General features: G+C 51.1%; 1 protein-coding gene across 3 annotated transcripts in view; it reads left to right on the top strand.

The window, feature by feature from the left end:
* The window catches only part of NFATC2 (nuclear factor of activated T cells 2), a 142,070-nt gene that overhangs the window by 44,430 nt on the left and 74,953 nt on the right, over positions 1-22,687 (top strand). For all 3 annotated transcript variants that reach the window (XM_020888822.2, XM_020888830.2, XM_070472761.1), the window contains exons 4-5: positions 20,456-20,658; positions 21,566-21,738. In XM_020888822.2, coding sequence (XP_020744481.1) covers positions 20,456-20,658; positions 21,566-21,738 — 376 coding nt within the window. The remainder of the gene's footprint in view (positions 1-20,455; positions 20,659-21,565; positions 21,739-22,687) is intronic.

The following is a 22,687-nucleotide window of genomic DNA, read 5'->3' as shown; positions in this document are numbered from 1 at the left end:
AGCCCCCGGAGCTCCGCCAACGCCCGGCGGTGCCAGGGTGCGGAGGGCTGTGAATTCATTCAGTCCCGGGCCCTGGCAGCCAGCGGCCTTGTCTAGACAGGAAGACGTGTGTGATTGGATTGAAAGACCAGGCTCCTGCTGGGTGAGAAGGAGCCCGGAGCATCGGGGTCCCGGGTCTGGCCTGAGTGGAGCCCAGGCTGGTGTAGCAGGACCTTTGCGGAGCTGCGTGTGGAGGGCGGGCCGCGGGCAGACAGGGCCAGACCTAGAGAGATCCTTAGGTCGTTCTTGGAGAGAGGGGCGCGGCGAGCCTGTGTGTGTGCTGCCGTCGGTGGGACAAGAATGAGAAGTGGATAGATGGATGCATGAGCAGCTATGCGTGTGCACAGATGTGTGTAGAGACCTGTGTGTACCCAGGGGGTGCCCCTGCTGATTTGTACTGGTTTATGGGAGTCCACTGTTAAGTTTTCAGGATTCTGCTATGTTTTCCTATAACCTATGCTCCTGAGGTTATTTACATCCATTGTCTCCCTGCTATGGAAATCATCTGTAGGGTCCACCACTGAGCATCCCTTCCCAAACCCAGTAACTTTCCATAAGTGAAAGTCGCTCAGTTGTGTCTGACTCTTTGCAATTCCCTGGAATTCTCCAGGCCAGAATACTGGAGTGGGTAACCTTTCCCTTCTCCAGGGGATCTTCCCAAACCAGAGATTGAACCCAGGTCTCCCGCATTGCAGGAGGATTCTTTACCAGCTGAGCCACAAGGGAAGCCCCAGAATACTGGAGTGGGCAGCCTATCCCTTCTCCAGGGGATCTTCCCGACCCAGAATCGAAGTGGGGTCTCCTGCATTGCAGGTGGATTCTTTACCAACTGAAATCAACCATGGTGGGAATATTTACACCATGGAAATTGGCAAACCCTAGAAACTGAGGTTTTTCTCGTGGAGAACTGGCCCACCCTGGAGACCCCACAGGTGCACACGCAGAGTAAGGAAGACGGGCAGGCTGGCAGATGGCTCCCTGAAAAAACGGGCACTTTTGGTTATAGGAACAGGCATCAGTGTCACACCTCTGTGGGCTTCCTTTTTCCACTTCCTTCTCCGCACACAGGACCCCTCTCCTAGCACACGGGCAGGGCCGTGGTACCTTTTCTTCTTGCAGAGCTTCTCAGCTCCTGAACAAAAGGTTTGCTGAGCCTCTCCTGTCCGGCGCTGATCCAGGTAGATTTTTAGCCGGTCCCCTGATGATTGCCTGGCTCCCAAGTCTACCTGTCTCTCCCTAGCATTGCCTTTGACGGACTTCTGCGTCAGTTAGTATTCTTAACACTGGGGTTCCCCGGGGCTTCCTAGTCAACGAATTCTGTGGTACTTAATCAGCACTTAAAAAAACATTTCTAATTGTTTTCTTGGTACCTTTATTTTGCTGGGCATTTATGTGTACCTTTGATTGCTGACTGATGATCCTGATTTCCTATTTGTGGTAGAGACATAAAGTTTAATTAATAATTTTTATTCTTTAAAAATTTTTAATTATGGAAAATTTCAAACATATATAAAATTAGAGAGAATGGTACAATGAACCCCCTATATACTCATCACTTGACAACTATCAACATTTTGTCAGCATTTTCTACTGAAGAATGTTGAAGGACATTATTGTATATCTAAATATTTCTAGTAGCTTTAACTCAAGTTTATTAATTCTTTTTTGACATTTTAAAATTGAGATGTATTTGATGTACAATATTATATAGTTTATAGGTATACAGCATAGTGATTAATAATTTTTAATGGTTATATTCATCCCACTTATAGTTATTATAAAATATTGGCTCTACTCTCTGTGTTGTACAATATAACCTTTTGGTTTATTTATTCTTATACATAATGGTTTGTATAACTATTTATGGTATACATATAGTATGAGCAAACTTCAGGAGATAGTGAAGGACGGGGGAGCCTGGCATGCTGCAGTCCATGGGGTCGCAGAGAGTCGGACATGACTTAGGGACTCAACAACAACAGCATTCTATAAATATTTGTATAGCTACATATTATGCACAAAATGTAAAATTTATTTTACAATGTTTCTACAAGTAAAAATACAAGTTACATTTTAAAACAGAAAGATTCGGTAACTTTCTGGCCCAGTAGCAGCTTAGGAACTTGGCAAGAGAGTGATCAGGGTCTGGGGACCCTGGTGGGTCTCCCCCGCTCTGAGGCAGCAGGAGCAGACTGTCACGCTAGGGTCGGGAGAATGGACCTCGGAGGTAGACCCGTCTGCTTGGAACCCTGACTTCTCCCTTCCTGGCTGTGTGACTTTGTGTGCCTAACCTTTCTGCACCTCAGTTTCCTCATAAAATAATAGTGTCTGCCTCGCAGGATTGCCACGAGGATTGAATGAGTTGATAGCTGTTGAACAATGCCCAATATGTAACAAGCACTCAGTATGTCATTAGCTGGTTCTGTTGTTTTATGATGATGATTAATTATAGCATCCCCCATTATACAAATTTTCCCTAGCGTGGCTTTTTTTTTTTTTTTTTTTTTGTGAATAGAGAGTACTCAACAAATATTTGTTGACTTGAGTTTTAAATTTTTAGAAAACTGCCAGGCCTGGCACCTTTCAACCAGGAAAAAGCAATTCGGAAACCAGACAGAAAGTAAGCAGCGATTTTATTTCTAGCGAGCACCATCGTCACCCCTGCATGTGTCAGACAGACAGCCTCTCTAGACACTCATTCCAATTGTGCCTAAGAGGGCAAGCAGACTGCCTGCAGTGTCGTTGCCTGAAATGTTTCTGAGCAGTTGGATGTTTTGACTCTCTCTCTGTGCCACTTTCAGATTGACTTCAGTACTGGCTCTTAAGAAAATCAATTTTTATGAAGCCTTGTGCACCAATACATCTACTCTTTGAACACTGAATATTTTTTAAATTGAGGTTCACCTAAGCATGGTCATCTTATTCCCACTGAGAGGCAGTCGAGGGGACGTGAAGGTGTGGAGGAAATGATGGAGTGGTGGGATGATGGGTCTTTCAGTTAGGCTTAGGTTACATCTGCCGGAAATCCAAAATAGCTGCTTCAAACACGCAAAAGCTTATGTTTTTATGGGGACAGTCTAGAGATGGGTCTTCCAAAATACTATGAAGTTATCAGGAATCCAGGCTCCTCCTCTCTTCCTGTTCCGCTCAGGGTCACCTCAGAGCCCAAAATGATTCTCAGAGCTCCTGCCATTGCATCCACATCCCAAGCAGTATAATTCCAAGAAGAAAGAAGGCAGGATGAAAGGGGCCCTCTCCCCTGTTAGCTTCCTCTCGGGAACCTTTGTGCAAGTCCTCTCCACACTTTTGTTTACATCTCGTTGACTCACACCTAGTAACGTGGCTGTGTTCATCTGCAAAGGGGTTGGGAAGCGTGGGTCTCAGGTGGGCTTGTTGTCACCTGAGGTAACAGATTCTGTTACTGAAGAGGGAAAGGGATAATGGGTGGAGAGCAAGTGGTCTCTGCCCCAACAGATGACCTTGAAGAAAGACATTATAACACTGCCTTTACAATGTAGCAATTTAAAAATTTGAGAGATATGAGTCCTTCCTGGATTATCTGACTTTCCATAGCCTGTGGGCTAGACAGTGCTACTGGATGTTGTTCAGTCGGGTCTGACTCTTTGCGACCCCATGGACTGTAGCCCGCCAGGCTCCCCTGTCCGTGATATTCTCCAGGCAAGAGTACTGGAATAGGTTGCCATTTTCTAGTTCAGTGAATCTTCCCAACCGAGGGATTGAACCTGCGTCTCTTAGATCTCCTGCACTGGCAGACGGGTTCTTTACCACTAGCACTATCCTAGGATGCCTAGAGAGGTCAATATTAACCTTGTAGATGTAACAGGGCTTTGGGAGGGGTCCATGGAGGATGCTTCCTGATGAGAGGGCAGGAAAGGTCTATGATGGATGATCCCAGGGGGCTGATTTTGTTCTCAGAGGGCATTTGATAGTGTCCAAAGACAATTTTTGGTCATCACAACTGAGTGGGACAGGGGAGCATGTTGTGGGCGGAGCCGGAGATGCTGCCAAACCTTCATAATGCACAGGACAGTTCCACCCAGCGCCCGGCGCCCCACCCCCGCCCCGCGCCCAGACTGGAAAGTGAAAGTCGCTCAGTTCTGTCTGACTCTTTGTGACCCCTTGGACTGTAGCCCGCCAGGCTCCTCTGTCCATGGGATTCTCCAGGCCAGAATGCTGGAGTGGGTACCTGTTCCCTGCTCCAGGGTGTCTACCCAGCCCAGGAATCGAACCCAGATCTCCCACATTTCAGGTGGATTCTTTACCAGCTGAGTCACCAGGGAAGCCCAGGAATACTGGAGTGGGCAGCCTCTCCCTTCTCCAGCAGCTCTTCCTGACCCAGGGATGGAACTAGGGCCTCCTGTATTGCAGGTGGATTCTTTACCAGCTGAGCCCCACGGAGAATGAGCTGACCCCTACACCAACCTCAGTCTATTGTGCTGAGGCTGAAAACTCCCGATTCACTAGTTTTCGAAACCCCACATCTTCAGTAAATTGTGGGACAGTGATAATCTCGGATGTCACCGTCCATCCGGAAAGGTACCTGATTCTCCACCCAGGGCATGTGTGGTTGGTCACTCTTCTGAGAACAACTTTCAGCTTTGCAGCCCTGCCCTGAGAGGCTGTCTGCTGAATGAATGAATGAGTGAATGAGCGTGGGGCTGCCTCCAGAAAGAGGTGAGTCAGGCGGGATCGGCCCACATGCTTCCATCATGTTATGAAAGCCGGCCCCGAGCGGCTCTGCACAAGAACGGGCTCCTTGTTCCTGGATGATGCGATCTGTTGATCTGCCAAAGGGGCCCTGCCTCTCCCCAGGTCACTGACAGAGGCCCGTCTCCGCGCCGTCTCGCCGTGTGCATGGTGCGAGGGTTATGCAGAGCCCTCCAAAACTCACCCTTTGAAACGAAAGAAATTGGATCTTTAAAATCCCAAAATAGAGTGCGGAAAGGTACACATCACGTCTGCCTTCTCCTTTTTTCCCCTTTGTGGCAAAAGTGACTCAGAGTTTTTGGTCTGGATCCAGAGAGACCTGCGTGGCCTTTGGGGTGGGGGCAGGAGGGTGTCGTTTGATTGGGAATAACTCACCGTTTTAATGCCTTGACTGGCTCAGCTGCCTGTCTTGCATTTCACAAGTTCTGGCTTTTCCCACCCCACCATCTCTGGGTTCTTTTTCAGCTTTTGGCCCAAGGGAAAGAGGAGGGGCCTGAGTTTATGCCTCGCCCAGATGGCACTGTCTTTAGTGGAACTGAGCTGCATTTTCTTGTGAGCTGAGCTGTATTTTCTTTTCTTTGGGATGTTTCACCGAAGTGTTCAGAGGGGCTGCCCTTGGAGCTGGCTGCGGATTCTCGTCTCAGCATCCTTGGGCGTTCACACAGCCGTGTTGGGTACCACTGTCAGGGTCAGATGGGTGCACACCTTGTGTCTTCATGAGCTACTTTAACTCCTCCATTGCCCCTTCCAGGGGGCACTCAATTTCTCACCTTCCCTGCTTCTCCCAGAGCCCAGGTACCCTGCAGACTTCGTTCCTCAATATCAGGTCGATGCCCTGGGCCAGAGGCTCATGGAGAAATGTTTTTGAAGCTTGCTCTTGCTTTTGTCTGCTCTTTGGGTGAACACAAAGGCCTGTGTCTCACCTTTCCTCACCATCTCCAAGAGGTTGCCAAGTCAATGCCCTTTCAACTCAGTTTCTCCCTATGTTCATCTCTAAATGCTGCTGGAAAAGAGATTGTACACTTAATTTTTCCAGCCTGAGTTTGTCTCCTCTTTGACTTCCAATGGAATTGGCCTGGTATAATATGTCTCTTTCATGGTGAGACACATTCCTGCAGACTGGCTCAAGTGGTAGTGAATTCAGGCAGACTCCAAACATGGGGATTCTCTTCTAGACATGAATAAGTCTCCTTTCTCAGGGTCACTGGAGGATGAATCACTTGGCAGTATGTGGAGCCACATAGGAACCTAAGAATTAATCTGTTCATTTATTTACTCAGCAAATATTTATTGAACATCTGCTATATGCCAGGTACTGTTCAAGATGTTGGGACATAGCAATGAATAAGCTTTCATTGTAGCAGACAGACAATCAGCAATGAGCCAATGCATAAGATAATGCTTATCGAAGGAAATCAGCAGGATTGGTGGAGTGATGGTGGGGAGGCTCTGCTTTAGTCAGGCTGCTCGGAGAAGGTCCTGGATTTAGGCTGAGACCTAAAGAATCCGGGGGTTGCCAGCCATGGGAAGACCTGGAGGAAGAGCGATCTAGGTTGGAGGAGTGTAAGTGCAAAGGCCCTGGGGTAGGAGCAAACAGCTTGTTTTTGGGAGCAGCATGGAGGCCCACGTGGCTGGACCAGAGCAGGGAGATGAGGTTGGTGACATGGGCAAGGGCCAGATGATGTAGGGTTCTGTAGACTCTGATGAAGCTTTTGGATTTTCTAAATGCACCTGAGGATTATTACCTTTTAGACACCAAAGAAAACTTTTCAAAGTGGTTTCTTCCAAGACCTTAGACTAGAAGGAAGAATTTCATTGTCCAAAGTCACCCAGCCATAGGTGAAGGGACATTCATGCGAGTTGACATTTATTGAGTGCTTGCAACATGCTTTGTGTGTCACTCACTGAAACCTCCCAGCAACCCAGTGAGGCTGTGTTATCATTAGTCCCATCGACAGATGAGGAAACTGAGGCCCTGAGACGTAAATGTCCTTCTCTGCTGTGATGGAGTCAGGGACCCATGCTGGGGTGTAACCCCAGACAGTCTGGCTTCTCCAGGGTTCCTGCTCTTCATCTCAGGGTTATGCTGGTTCTACCCAGGGAGGAGAACAGAGATGTGACGAGTACTCGCTTGGCTTCTTAAAGCAACAAAAAAAAAAAAAAAAAGAAAGAAAAAAACCCAAAGCTCCTTCCAAAGGTCGACTCCGAAAAGGCTTACATATTTCAGTCCAGCACTTGCAGACTCATCTCCTAGGTGACTCAGTCACTCCTTGGCCAGGAGAGAGAGCTGCTCAGGATGGGGTGCCTGTGGGGAGCCGTGGCTGAGCTGACGTTTCTGTTGGGTGGACCAGAAGCTGGGGGCTGAGCTCACCAGAGGGGCGGGTGGGGCCAGAGAAGGGAAAGCTGGCGTCTGGGTGGGCGGGGGGCACAGTGATCCCGTTTCTTTGTTCAGAGACCCCTGGGGGGCTCTGGGGAGAGGGCCGTGGGGGAGAGCACTGGATCCTGAATCCTATTAGGCTCACGTGCCTGCCTCTGATCCCGCCACACTGTGTTCCCCGGCTTCCTCGGGGTTTCAAATGTGGACATGGTAATTGGAAGCAAATTTAGCATGTGCCAGGCCATCGAGCCTGTCTATTTAGTCAGCATGCTCGCTGTGCGGTAGATATGTCTGTTTTTAATTTCCAGTGATGCGAGAAATATAGAATGACTTGATTCTTAATTTAGAATACGGGGAGAGACTGGCTGGTTTTGTTTTCGAGCCGTGCAGTGTCTCATTCTCTTTTATGGCTCGCCCTGTGATTCTTTAAAACGTGGCCCGGTGGGAGTGGGGAGGGGCCAGATAGCGATCGGGGGATTAAGAGGTACAAACTACTCCGTATAAAATAAGTGAGCTACACGGGTAGATTCTACAGCACAGGGAACAGAGCCAATATTTTATAACTATAAATGGAATATAACCTTTAAAAATTGTGAATCACTACGTTGTACACCTCAGACTTATGTAACATGGTACATCAACGACGCCTTGATGGAAATAAAGTAAAATAAAATAGAACGTGGCTCTGGCAGAGAGGCCTCTGGCCCCAGAGGTCTCCTGCCAGACTGAAGACGGCCCGGCAGGGGGCTCCCCCGCTTGGCTGAGAACGCAGACAGAGGACTTGTCCCCTGTCACACCCTGGAGATGCTGCCACCTCTTTTCAGAGCAGGCGGAGTCCAGGTGCCAGTTGTCCGACCAGCCGAGTCCTGCCCACACTGAGCGGACACGATGGTCTCTGCGGGCCAGGAAGATAATTGTGGTGCCCGCGTGGGCAGCGGAACCGCCCTGTGTCCTGGAGGAGCAGGGCAGGTCTGGAAGGATGACAGCCGCTCAAACTCTCACGGGGCTCCCCTCCCTCTCGGGGCCGCACGGTGTCCAGCATCTGCGGGCTGCTCTAGGCACTGCGGAGGTGCCCGTGAGTGACGCAGGGAGCTTGCTGATGTCCTAGCAGGGGAGGGGAAAAAATCACATAAATACATCTCGGAGCGCCCGGCGATGATGAATCTCTGTTGCGACACAAAGCCACGGGTGGGTGGATGAAGAGTGAGATGGGCGTGGGCTGCTGTGCTGGGACAGCAGTCAGGCAGAGCCTCTCTGATGGGAGATCATCTGGGGAGAGGCTTGAGTGAGGACGGGGATGAGCCCTGCGTGCGTGGGGGATGAGCGCCCCAGGCAGAGGGAGCACCGCGTGCCCAGACCCGGAGGCCGCAGTGTGCCCGCGGTGCCCGGCTTGCTGGGGGGGGGCAGCAAGACCCCTGCGGCTGCAGCGGAGGGAGCCGGGAGGGTGGGCCGGGCGTGGAGGGTCTTCTGAGCCACGTTAAAGGCATTGGCTTTGTGACCGGAAGGAGATGTTTGCTCTGGGCGGGGGTAGCGGTGAGTTGAGCAGAGGAGCGACAGGATAGAATGTACAGTGGTTGTTTATTTCCCCCAAATATTTATTTACTTGGCTGCGTCGGGCCTTCGTCGCGTCCCACCGGATCTTGTGTCCCGGTGCACGGACTCTCTAGTGCCGGCGCACGGGCTCGGTAGTTGCAGAGGGCGGGCTTCGTTGCTCCGCAGCTTGTGGGATCTTAGTTCCCAGATCGGGGATCGAACCCTGTCCCCGGCTTCGCAAAGCGAATTCTCAACCGCTGGACCAGCGGGAAGTCCCCGATGTACCGTTGTAAAGTACATCCTAGCTGCTTTGTGCAGGAGATCATGTGAAAAGGGGACGAGACCAGGAGGGAGGCCAAGGCAACAGGCCAGGCAGGAGATGGGCCCAGTGAAGAGTCTCCTGCAGCGGTCGGGCAGAGGGTGGTGGTAGCTTGGACCCAGCGGTGGTAATCGGACTTGCGCGTCACTGGGTTTCGAGCCTTGAGCCACCAAGACTTGCCGCTCCCCTGGAGGTGGTGTGTGGTTGCTTCTCTGCTGGTGTGGGCCCCCTCCCCTGGACTCCAGGGAGGCCTCCTGGCACCTCTGCCTGCCTCTTCTTTTGCTCGGGGGCCCCACCTTGGACTCCTGCTCCTGAGGTTTCCGTGGGTGGGTGCTGAGTCTTCACTTCTCTTACAGGATGGGACCGGTTGTGGCACAAGCTTTTATGCCTTCATCGCTTTTGTTTTCCTTCTTTGTGGCTTTTAAAAGAAATGTCAGGGTTTAAAGGGAAAAGCAGAGGGGCTCACATTGTCTGAATGGATATTTTGGCTTTTTTTATGTTACACCTTCATTTGTGTTGAACTGTAACCCACCTACTGGGTTCAGGGGAGCTTCGACCATGGGGTCCTGGGACAACAGAGCTCCTTCCTGGGAGTGATTGAAGCCCCGTAGACGTTGTAAAATAAGGCCTGATTTCTTTTCTACTTTTATTTTGGATATACACTTACACACTACACACATAAACACATAACACATGTCCCCTTTTCACCTTAGAAACACAATAGATACATTTGTTCTCACAGTTATGTTTTATTTTGGAGATTATTCTTTATCAGTATATAAAAAGCTTCCTTAGGGTGCCCCGTATGGTTGCCCAGATTGTGCACTGCACAACTCCGGGGGTTGTCATTTATATGTACTGTCATGCTGGTTCCCAGCATACTCATTCTTATTTTTTAATAACAGTATTATAAACCATAATACACCACTGCTGATGTAACTCACACTCTTTTGATGGACCTTTATGTTGTTTCCAATCTTTTGCTGTTTTAAAGAGCGCTGCATTGAATAACCTTGTCGTTAATTTTTTGTTGCACATCCATGGGATAACCCACTCACTAGGAGCGGAATTACTGCAGCCAAGGGACTGTAGTAATTTGTAATTTTGACAGATAACCGCAAAATTGTCTGCCACAGATTTGGGCACACCCTGTTTCTGCAGACTCTGCTCTTGTGTTCATATATTTCCATCAGGTCAACTTTCACCTGGGTGACACGTTTGTTTCATTTTTCGCATCAGTCGGACATAGAGCAGATGAAGGAAATATCCTCCCTGCTGCAGACCTCGGTTCAAATCTCTGCACTGCAACTTGCTTGGTTGGGCACCTCACATCTCTGAGCCTCCATTTCTTCTTTCATAAAAGGGCAGTTGAGTTGCTCCTGGAACTTCAGGAGGATGGAAATGGACCAGACAACAATTAATTGGGTACCTAATTATATCCTGCAATTATGAGAAACACAACAAAGAAAACTATTACTAGGAGCCCCTGCCTCATCCAGGGAGCAAGGAAAGACTTTCTTGGGAAATAATATTTGAGCCACAGTCTGCAGTATGACTAGGAATTAACTCGGGGAGAGGGTGTTTCTGAAAGGTCAGATCCTGGGAGCCCATGGTAAGGGGTGGGGGCGTGATGCTGGGTGGGGCCAGATCACACAGTGGGAGCTGGGAGTTTAGAAAAAGTCATTCTGGCCACAGGAGAGAAGATGATGCGTGAGGACTGGGGGAATGCAGGGAGACTCCTTAGGGGAGAGAGAGTGGTGTTTCGGATGGGAGTGATGGATGGGGAAATGGTGATGGATTTGAGTGCCCTTTAGGAAATCACATTGATAGGACTTTGAGACGGATCCACTGTGGAGGTGAGGCACAGGGAGGATTAGGGAGGAGGGATGAGTTAGGAATTTTAATGGTGTTTTTAATATGTGCTCATGAGGTGGTCATGTAATGCTTGTTGGGACCACTGAGACCAGAGCACACTTGCGGGCTAGTTTTCCTGGTGTGTGTGTGTGTGTGTGTGTGTATGTGTGTGTGTGGCTGGGGTAGCAGCTATGTTCTGCAGTTTTTGGACTAGTTTTCCTGGTGTGTGTGTGTGTGTGTGTGTGTGTGTGTGTGTGTGTGCGTGCATGTGTGTGCGGCTGGGGTAGCAGCTATGTTCTGCAGTTTTTGAACTAGTTTTCCTGGTGTGTGTGTGTGTGTGTGTGATGGGAGTGCGGCTGGGGTAGCAGCTATGTTCTGCAGTTTTTGGACTAGTTTTCCTGGTGTGTGTGTGTGTGTGTGGTTTTCCTGGTGTGTGTGTGTGTGTGTGTGTGTGTGTGTGTGTGTGTGTGATGGGAGTGCGGCTGGGGTAGCAACTATGTTCTGCAGTTTTTTGCATCTAAAAATAAAGGCAGAATTTGGGATCCATGTGTGTTTGTAACAGACCTTCGCCCTGCGTGCTGTGTGGCAGTTGGGAATTACAGTGATATGTCCCCATGGGCTTTTTCCTTCTTTCACAATGTAATCTTTGAGGATGATACCAGTTTCCTAATATTCCAAATTTGACAAAAAAAAAAAAATGCTACTTAACATCGTTAAAATTTGATTTTAGTAAAATTCAAAACAGTTTCCTTGGCCAGTTGCCATTTTGAAAATCAATCCCACATTTTAGATTTGATGGCAGCCTCATGCATCTGAGAGTATTTAAAAACTCTGAACAGAGTTGATAGAAGAATGGTTTTCAGGGAAGTGTCATTTCTGAGTTCTCATTGCAACATTATGTAAGAGGGGATGCTTGAACAACCTACATGCCCACCTGCAGGGGGGTTAGAGCTGTGGGTCCACACATACATGAACGCGAGGGGTGCAGGGGAGGGCAAAATTTAAGGTAGCACTCACTCTCAGGTACCCAGTTTGCATTTGCACCGCCCTGAGAGCCAGTACCTCCTTAAATCGTGTGCCTGGGAGCCTCACTAGTCTTGTTCCTGTCTAAGCCCAGGGAGACTCTATACAGTCATTTGAGATTGTCCCATTAAACAGCATTTAGCAGCAAAGGACGACAGTCGCACTGTATCTAAAATAGAGTCCCAGCTGTACTTCCCTGAGTGCGCAGAAAGAAGGGTGTGGGAAGATGTACGCCGAAATGCATGTTCATTTTGCGGGAGTGTTCTTCTCTGTGTTGTTCTATTGCTAAGTCATGTACGACTCTTTGTGACCCCATGGACTGCAGCACGCCAGGTTCCCCTGTCCTTCACCATCTCCCAGAGCTCACTCAAACTCATGTCCATCAAGTCAGTGACGCCATCCAACCATCTCATCCTCTGTCGTCCCCTTCTCTCACCTTCAGTCTTTCCCAGCATCATGGTCTTTTCCAATGAGTCAATTCTTCACATCAGGTGGCCAGACTATTGAGGCTTCAGCTTCAGCATCAGTCCTTCCAGTGAATATTCAGGACTGATTTCCTTTAGGATGGACTGGTTTGATCTCCTTGCTGTCCAAGCGACTCTCAAGCGTCTTCTATAATTCTTATATTTTTATATTGTCTATTTTTTCTACAGTGTATGATGAGTCCCTATTACTTTTATAACAAGACCAGGGGAAGCAAGTATTACCATGTGCCGGTGCCCTTTGATCTGTGCGTTAGGGCAGTTAAGTTACCCCTAAGAGTGGGCAGAGCTTGAATTTGGGGGTTAGAGTGGGTCTCTGGGGGTCTCTGAGATGCAGACACCATTCCTTGTATTCCTTGTTCCTTTGGCTGAGTAGGTGGGATGGACCCGCCTGTCTTAATAGACACAGTCTGAGATCTGGGAGCATCTGGAGGCAGCTGACAGAGAAGAGGCAGGTCTGGCCGCGTCCCTGCAGTTCCACCGATGGCTTTGGAGCTGTAGGGTCATGAGCAAGTGGCTTAACCCCACTAAGCCCTGGCCTTCTCATCCCGAAAGGGATGGGCCCGCCTTTCCCTCTGGACGTTGTTGTGCAGATGCAGTCAGCTCTGACACCCGCCTGCCTGTACAGCAGACTCTTGTGGTCAGAAGCACCCCCTTCTTCCTGGAATCTTGTCGATTGCCTGGGAAATTACAAGACGCGGAACACGTTCGCTCTCACTCGGCTGCAGCAAGTGGAGACTCTTCTGCTTTGGAAGCTGGCTGACTCTGAGCTTCTAGGTTGCCAGGGGAGGGCAGGCAGGCGTCTGCTATGGCTGAGAGGCCACCCTGCTTGCCAAGCACCCCTGAGATGACAGTATCTTTGGAGAAGCCTGGAAAGAGGCCTCAAGACCCTGGTCTTCCTCTAATGGGGGCCCACAGGGTGTTTGGGACCTCAGGGGTGGGTCATGCCTTCCCAAGACATCAAGCCCTGTGTGCAAGACCCAATCACTCAGTTTTTGGAGAAGCAAGTGAATCGCTATATGCTCTTATCAAACCTCCAGAGAGCTGGCAAGGCTCCCCCAGAATGCACATGCTCTGGGCACCTTCTGCCACCTTCTGGGGAGGGGGTGGTGTGGAGAGGGGAGGGGAGGCTGTCTTTCCAGCTTAGGTGTCGTGGTCCTCCCCGCCCTCCACATCAGGGGCTCTCCAGCCGCCCACAGAGACGAGGGGGTGAGTGCCTGGGTTTCACCACACACGGGTGTGTTTCGGGTCGTTTTTCACACTCTGAGCCTTTCACATTCATTCTTCACTCCTCCATTCAGTTCTGTCCTACCACCTCCGTGTTTTGAGTTGCATCATCCTCTGATGACAAGAAGTCTTGTTTCGTGGACACCTCCTGTGTGCTGGGCTCCGGGGCCCTGCGGAGGTCATCTTATTTAGGCTTCAAAGAGCCCAGGGGAGTGGGAGGTGGTGTCCCTGTTTCACAGGAGCGCACGGAGGCTCAGCGAGGTGGGGTCACTGCTCTGGGGCCTGGGTGCAGAGGGTGTGTCTGACCAAACGTGAAATCCCTGCTCCCCGCCTCTGGGAGGAGGAGCTCACACGGGTGAGGTGGGATCCGTCTGCGCCATGGCATCAGCTAGCCCAGCTTTGCCAGGGGCTGCTCTGAGACCCAGAGAGTTCCTGCTGAGAGCAGCAGGTTCCTCTCTCAAGAGGCAGCGCTGTTTGTTTTGGTTGCTGTTGCCCGTTTCTCTGCTTCACTCCCTCCGCCCGCCTCCCCCGCTTCTTGTTCAGCAGGAAGAACTCTCTGGATCTTATCATTTAGCACTGGCTTGTGTCTCCTGTGAGAAGCCAGTCTGCTCTTTCTGACCCGTAGCTGTAGGTCGTAGAGCAGCTGTGAGCCCCCCAGACGGCCAGGACACAGCTCACTGTGGAAACGGACTCAGAGCCGGAGGTCCGGCACACCCTGCCAGGACCGCGCCAGCCTCAGTGTCCTCATGTGTGGAATGGGCCCATGCTGCCTAGAATCATGGCCACACGTGTGAAGCGTGGAGCGTGGTCCCTGGCCTGAGGGTAGCGTATGCTCAGTCACCGCACTGTTGTTGACGGCGGCCGCTGACTCTCGGTGATCACGCCTAACAAAACAAGCACACTTCCTTCTACCAAGGGCTTCCTGTTCAAGTGGGAAGGAGATGCTGAGCGAATTAACGACCAGCAAGACAATGTCAGATGGTAACGAAGGGACAAGTCCAGTGGTGTGTGAGTGAATCTTTAAGATCCACTCTTCTGGAAAAAAGATCCCCGATGTTTAGCATTTGCTAATCTCTGTGGTGTGAATACCCTCACCGTGGTTGATTTCAGGCCATCAAAATGATGTCTGACGGCTCTTCAGAACTCCTGGAAGTTTAACCAGCTGACTCTTGCCAGTCTGAAAGAGCTGGTTCCAGCACTGGGCCTGTGTAAATAATGGTGGTTTGGGAGAGACCTGAAGATCTGAGGGCCAAAAGTAGCAGTGGAAGAAGAAATGCGAGTAGAGACGGTGGCTGTGCAAAGGCCCTGAGGTTGGAGAGAGCTTGGTGCGCTCAGGGAACAGAAGCTGGGCTGGTGTCGGCAGGAGCATGATGGGGGGTGGATAGGAAGACAGAGGCTGGGCTGTTGGCAGCCTCACAGATAGACCATGGCATCAAGTTTGAATTTTATTCTCTGGCCACAGGAAGTCTTTGGGGGGCTGTAAGGAGGGGGGGCGGGGAGGGAAGGGGATGTCTGTGTCCGATTTGCATTTTTTTAAGGCTTAGTGGGCGGTTCTGTTACACACCAGCCGGAGGTTAGCAAGAGAGCAGGGCCGTCACTAGGGGAGGCAGCGGTGACCTGATTGACATGTCACTGGGCAGGGGGGAGGCAGCGGTGACCTGATTGACATGTCACTGGGCAGGGGGGAGGCAGCGGTGACCTGATTGACATGTCACTGGGGGGGGGGAGCAGCGGTGACCTGATTGACATGTCACTGGGCAGGGGGGAGGCAGCGGTGACCTGATTGACATGTCACTGGGCAGGGGGGAGGCAGCGGTGACCTGATTGATTGACGCGCCGCTGGGGAGGGGAGCCGGAGGCGACTGCACTCAGGCAGAGCCTCGGGGCTGTGACAGGTTCCGTCTCAGCTGCTCTCTCCCTGTTTACCCTGAATGCACGCAGCCCGCCATTTCTGCAGAAGGAGCCTCAGACCATTAGGGTCACTGTCTATGCCACCTACTTTCCTCCTTGATTCTGACCGATTCTGTAATTACCCGAGAAAGCCAGAACAGCAGGTGAGGAGAGATTTTTATCTTGGGTCCAAAGGCAAGGCAAGATCAACAAAAACAAAACCTCTTCTCCACGCTGCCCTTCCTCCTGTGATTTTGTCTCCATCAGTACCTTGTTCTGCAATTTGCATGGGGGGTGGAAAGATAAGACAGACTGCATTTCCACCTTTGCCCAAGGGTGCTTCTTGGGTGTGTATCAGACACCTATGTAAATGTTGTGGGTGTCAGGTAATGAAGAAGGTTGCCATCTGGCCCTGCTCCACCCTGAGATTGTCTCTTGGTCTAGGGCTTAAAGGGGCACGAGAGATGCCATCTTTCTGGACTGGCATTGTCTGGTAGAACTTTCTCGAGGATGAAAACGTCCTGTATCTTGCCATCCATCATGGTAGTCTCCAGTCATTTGTGGCTCATGTGACTGAGAAACTGACTTCTCAGTTCAATTTTTGTATAAGCTGCTGTCTTAAACAGCGGAATTCTAGACCACATGTGATCATCTATTGCCCTGGAGCCTTGGGTTTATGGTTGACTGGAGAGCCTACTGAAGTCTTGTAGAACTCTGTGGAAGGGTGGGATCTCAAGTGAGTTGTCACTTGTCATAACCCTGCTTCCTCCCAGTTGCAGAGAAAGGAGCAGTCACAGAAACAGTATGGGATTTTCCCAGCGTCTCTCAGCTGTGGAGTGGCCAGATAGGAACCCAGCTTCTAACTCTTAGCTCAGCATCCTTTTCTCTTTTCTGATGTGTAATTTTCAAAAACCAGTGTTAAGTTTCACAGGTTTCCAGGCAGCTCTTCTGCCGGTGACTTTGCGGACTGAGTCGAAGTCCTCTTTGACCTGGACCTCAACCTTGACCTCCTCCTCCATCCCTGTAAGTGATCATGGGATGGTCAGTTTGGAGCACATCCTTCCACACCTTTTGCTGTTGTATTTACATGAGTATAAGTGAATGGATCAAAAACATGCAGCATTATTATTAAAAATAATGAGTTGTATCCTGCTATCCATATAACAAAATTTGTTTTTACAAGTTGCTTTTCTCTTTCAATAGTTATGTCTTCGATCTTCATGGGCAAGGTCATAGATCTCTACCATGCTGTTTTTTTTAAACTGTTGCAGTCTTTCATAGCCAGGACGTGTTATATTACTCATAAGCCTAATTGATGGAACTCTGTTCATCAACCATTTTCGTGCTTATCTCTTGTATGCAGATTTCATCTGGGGTACATACTGAGAAGTGGATTTATTAGGTCATAGGGAATATGTATTTTTATTTTTACTTTATTTTTTCATTTATTTTTATTAGTTGGAGGCTAATTACTTTACAATATTATAGTGGTTTTTGCCATACATTGACATGAATCAGCCATGGATTTACATGTGTTCCCCATCCCGATCCTCCCTCCCTGTATTTTCAATTTTAATAGCTGCTACTCGAAAAATAGTTATACCATTTATATTGTTATCAGCTTCAGGAGAGTGTCTGTGTTCTCACAGCCTCCAGAATACCTAATATTATCAAATATCTACATGGGTGTTTCTCTAGTGGGTGAAACATGGATTCCCATAGTTGTTTAACTTTCCTGTTTACAAGGCAAGTGGAGCATCTTTTCTATGCTAATGGTCATTCGTTTTTCTGTGAATTGCCTGTTCAAACCTGTTGTCTGTTTTATTGTTGGGTTCTTTTTATTAACTTATTTAGCAAACTGTATTTGTGCCATGTGCCAAGCATTATTCTAGGTGCTAGGGATTCTGTGGCAAGTTAAATCAGTAGACATCCGTGCCTGCAAGGAGGTGATAGTCTAGTTGCAAAAGAAAGACCTAAGCAAAAGGAACTGAGAAAATATATAGGATGTTTTATGGGATGAAAAGAAGGGGAAGGAGTTAGGGACAGTCATGGAGGGTAGGACTCGATTTTAAATAGGATGGCCAGGAATCTTGTCCTTTACTTATTCATTTGGAAGTCATTCTTTTTTTTTTTAAAGAATATTTACTTGTTTATGGCTGTGTTGGATCTCCGCTGCTGCTCACGGGTTTCTTTGATTGCGGTGGGTGGGGGCTGCCCTCTAGCTGTGGCGCGTGGGGCTCCTCACCATGGGGGCTCCTCCCCGTGGGGGCTCCTCACCATGGGGGCTCCTCCCCGTGGGGGCTCCTCACCGTGGGGGCTCCTCCCCGTGGGGCTCCTCCCCGTGGGGCTCCTCCCCGTGGGGCTCCTCACCGTGGGGGCTCCTCCCCGTGGGGGCTCCTCACCGTGGGGGCTCCTCCCCGTGGGGCTCCTCCCCGTGGGGCTCCTCCCCGTGGGGGCTCCTCCCCGTGGGGCTCCTCCCCGTGGGGGCTCCTCCCCGTGGGGCTCCTCCCCGTGGGGGCCCTCCCCGTGGGGCCCCTCCCCGTGGGGCCCCTCACCGTGGGGGCTCCTCCCCGTGGGGCTCCTCCCCGTGGGGCTCCTCCCCGTGGGGGCTCCTCCCCGTGGGGGCTCCTCCCCGTGGGGGCTCCTCACCGTGGGGGCTCCTCCCCGTGGGGGCTCCTCACCGTGGGGGCTCCTCCCCGTGGGGGCTCCTCACCGTGGGGGCTCCTCCCCGTGGGGGCTCCTCCCCGTGGGGCTCCTCCCCGTGGGGGCTCCTCCCCGTGGGGCTCCTCACCGTGGGGGCTCCTCCCCGTGGGGGCTCCTCACCGTGGGGGCTCCTCACCGTGGGGGCTCCTCCCCGTGGGGCTCCTCACCGTGGGGGCTCCTCCCCGTGGGGCTCCTCCCCGTGGGGCTCCTCACCGTGGGGGCTCCTCCCCGTGGGGCTCCTCACCGTGGGGGCTCCTCCCCGTGGGGCTCCTCCCCGTGGGGGCTCCTCCCCGTGGGGCTCCTCCCCGTGGGGGCTCCTCCCCGTGGGGGCTCCTCCCCGTGGGGGCTCCTCCCCGTGGGGCTCCTCACCGTGGGGCTCCTCACCGTGGGGGCTCCTCAGCATGGGGGCTCCTCCCCGTGGGGCTCCTCCCCGTGGGGCTCCTCCCCGTGGGGCTCCTCACCGTGGGGGCTCCTCAGCATGGGGGCTCCTCCCCGTGGGGCTCCTCCCCGTGGAGCTCCTCCCCGTGGGGCTCCTCACCGTGGGGGCCCCTCCCCGTGGGGGCCCCTCCCCGTGGGGCTCCTCCCCGTGGGGCCCCTCCCCGTGGGGCCCCTCCTCATGGGGGCTCCTCCCCGTGGGGCTCCTCCCCGTGGGGCCCCTCCCCGTGGGGCCCCTCCTCGTGGGGGCTCCTCCCCGTGGGGCTCCTCCCCGTGGGGCTCCTCCCCATGGAGCTCCTCTTCTTGCAGAGCCCGTGGGCTCAGTTGCTCCACAGCACCCGGATCGTCCTGGACCAGGGACTGAACTGGTTTCCCCTGCGTTGCAAGGCAGACTCTTAACTACTGGACTGCCAGTGAGCCCCCTACAGAGGAGATTCTCTGGTGAGAAGGTCACCAGAGGTGAATGGCCCCACCCCCTTTTCCCCAGGAATAAGAACACTGAGCCTCTCTGGTAGGTGTTAGGGATAAACAGGGAACATAAACCTGGTCCCTGTGTGTTGGAACTTAGAACTTTTGTTTGTTTGTTTGTCCAGCGCTAAGCTTTCCCAGAGGGGAGTTCTCTAGCATCCTAAGGTGGCTATGGAAACTCGTGGCTATGATCGTGCCTTTGGTGTGTTTGTAAAGATTAACATCTATATGAGCTATTGGTGTTCTGCGAGTGTCCAGTACCCACTTCTTAAAACAGTTTGCAGTTTAATCTTCTACATTCCTGTGGAACCGCTGCTGTCCCCTGAGCCAAATTAATCTAGCGGGAATGTTTGTTGCCATCTAAGAGTTAATACAGTGTTTAGTGATTTCATTTATTTGCTTGTTTTAGGTTTTCTTCTTTCTTCTCCTATTCCCCACTCTGCACTAGATTCTAAGTTCCAAAACACAGGGACCAGGTCTCTATTCCTTGTTTTATCCCTAACACCTACCATAGAGGCTCAGTGTTCCTATTCCTGGGGGAAGAAGGGGGGGGTGGGGTGGGTTCACCTCTGGTGACCTTCTCACCAGAGAAGTCCCCTCTGTAGGCATACTTTACGTATTCTACGTATTAATCCTTTGCCATTATATATTACATGTAATTTCTTCCAGTCTTTCATTTTCTTTTAACCTCGATGACAGTACTTTCGCCTTGCTCTTTTTTAAACTTATAAAATTTGACTTGTTAATTGAAATTTAGTCATATAAAAATTGAAAGTGCCTTTTTCTGATCTTTCCAGGCAGCCACTGTCAAGAGCTCTGGTTTATCTTTTCCAATTATTTTCTATTCTCACTACCATCTCCGTGACCCCAGTCACCAGTGAAGCACAGTTTCTGGCTGTTTCTCCATAATTGCAGCTCTGATCTATCAGATTCTTTCTCAAGCTGCTCATATTCATTTTTAGAGAGGCTCCCTGTAGTTTATCCAAGCGTTCCCCTCTGGCTGGCATCCAGGTGGCGTCCTGCTCTCCGTCACTCTGGACTCTGCAGTCCTGCGTCCCTTCCGCCACTCAGGCGCTTGTCTGGCCTTTGTTGGGACTACAGCCTCCATTGTTGTTGCTCAGTCGCTCAGTCGTGTCTGACTCTTTGTGACCCCACGGACTGTGGCCCGCCAGGCTCCTCTGTCCAGGGGATTCTCCAGGCAGGAATACTAGAGTGGCTTGCCATTTCCTTCTCTGGGGGATCTTCCCAGCCCAGGGATCGAACCTGCATCTCCTGCACTGGCAGGCGGATTCTCCCCGCGCCTCCCCTCCCTGGGAAGCCCAATGCCCCGTGTGTTAATGGTGCTGTAACAATTTGCTTTGTTTTCTCTCCCCTCAGCTCCACGGCTACATGGAGAACAAGCCCCTGGGGCTTCAGATCTTCATTGGGACGGCCGACGAGCGGATCCTCAAGCCCCATGCCTTCTACCAGGTACATCGAATCACAGGGAAAACCGTCACCACCACCAGCTATGAGAAGATCGTGGGCAACACCAAAGTCTTGGAGATTCCGCTGGAGCCAAAAAACAACATGAGGGCGACGTAAGGCTGGGGGGTGAGGGCGGGGGCTGGGGGGTCTTCACAGGGAAGGGGGTGGGGCCGTGTGGCAGAGTGTGGGCTTGACTCTGGAATTGATGGGAGCAGCTTGATGGGGGACCCAGTCTGTGATGGACCTACAGAGACTGCTGGCTTAAAAGCTTCTACGTGAAAAGTTCTAGACCCTGATATTTTTCACGTGTTGAGAGGAAGGCTGTTTATGCACCTTTACATTATGTTGTTTGGAATGAGGCTAAGCTTATTTTTATGAAAAGTATTTATTTGACTTAAAAATCATTAAATAATAATGCAGGTAGATGTAACCTCACGGGCCTAATATGCATATGGCTAAAATGTGGGAAACTTTGTACCCGTGTGTTGGAGTACAAACAACTTTATTAGAGAATAATCTCAAACTTGAGAACTGCGAGCAGCGTACAAAGAACTCCTGTTACACCGTCTGCTCAGGTTCCCCAACTGTTAACCTTTTCCACGTTTGCTTTATGACTCTTTCTCCCCGTCCCTCTGTCTTTTTCTTGAACCCACTGAGAGTTAGCTGCAAACATTATGCCTTTTTTACACCACGGTACATGTATCAGATTCAAGGTCTTTACTGTCGATACACTATTCTTACTAGCGCATGGTACATAAGCAATTTCCCCAGTTGTGTGTCTGAGCCTTTTCAGATCCTTTTGAGAGTAGAACAGCTGGAGGCAGAATCTCCCTAGAGAAGTTTAACTCCACTGGGGAGCTTCCCTGATTGCCTTGTGTTTTACCCCCCACCCCACCCCCATTGTGGTCTCAATTCCTGGCTGAACAATGTATCCGTATATTGCAACCGCCCACTGTGGGGGACCTCCAGCTCCCCGAGACGGTCCGGTCGGTTGTCAGTGGCTTCTCTCCTCTCCGGCAGCATCGACTGCGCGGGGATCCTGAAGCTGAGAAACGCAGACATCGAGCTGCGGAAAGGCGAGACGGACATCGGGCGGAAGAACACGCGCGTGCGGCTGGTGTTCCGCGTGCACATCCCCGAGGCCAGCGGAAGGATCGTCTCCCTGCAGACCGCGTCCAACCCCATCGAGTGCTGTAAGTGGGGTTCTGGGCGGGGCGGGCCTGTGGCTAGTGCAGGGGACACGGCCTTCCACGCCGGGCCTTGTCGCCCGGGCAGGGTGCCCTGCAAGATTGTGCGGCGCCCACAGAGATGAACGGCGGTCCAAGCTGACCGAAGGGGCCAGAGACCGAGCACATTTCAGGGTTTCTCTCTGCGTTTCTTGTGGAGGGTTTCAGTAAAAAAGACTGTGGCTGAGAAGTAGCCCACAGCTTGGTTGAGAAGATTTGAAGTGTGCGTCTTGGGCTGGTCTCAAGAAGGGCAGATGCAGTTGGAGTCAGTTGGCTGTGCTGAGCGTCCTCTGTCTTCGGTCCTCTTCTCTTCTTTCAGTGGAATAATAATAACATCACAGTGGCTCTCGCTGACAGAATGGTGACTCCAGTCAGTAGGCTGAGTGCTCAGTATGCAATATTCTTGTCATCAGGCCCTTTCAGAGAAGAAGGATGGAGATGAGGGGCTGAGTAACTTGTCCCAGCAGAGTGGGCTTTGAGCAGGGGTTTTGGCATGCAGGAGCCAGGCGTCCCCATCACCCTCTGCGCATCTGTGTGTTTCCTGAGAGTCTGCTCACTGTCTTGTGTGGTGCTGAGGGCCTGCAGATGAGCGTGATGTTTTCTCTGTCCTTCATGAGCCTGTGGTCTGGTAGAGCTAAAGATACCCAAACAAAGATGCAGAAGATTTTCAGAATCCTGTATGGGGACGGGGGGCCAAGATCTACCATTTGACAAGGCTCTGAGCAGAGACCTGGCCCAGCTCCCCCAGGCTTCAAAAGATGAAACTGTTCTGAGCTCTTTCTTAGGTACTTTGGGCAAGTTTGTTGTTGGATTTTGTAGTTAGACCTGACAAAACTTATTTTCAGCTCAGATTTTGAGAGTTTAGAAGTCATTTTAAAAAGCATAAAGAGGGAAAGAAGTAAGCATTGTTACAGAA

Source organism: Odocoileus virginianus, chromosome 9 (genome assembly GCF_023699985.2).
Source record: "Odocoileus virginianus isolate 20LAN1187 ecotype Illinois chromosome 9, Ovbor_1.2, whole genome shotgun sequence".
NCBI classification, from domain to species: domain Eukaryota; kingdom Metazoa; phylum Chordata; class Mammalia; order Artiodactyla; family Cervidae; genus Odocoileus; species Odocoileus virginianus.
This window is presented reverse-complemented; position numbering and strand designations above follow the sequence as displayed.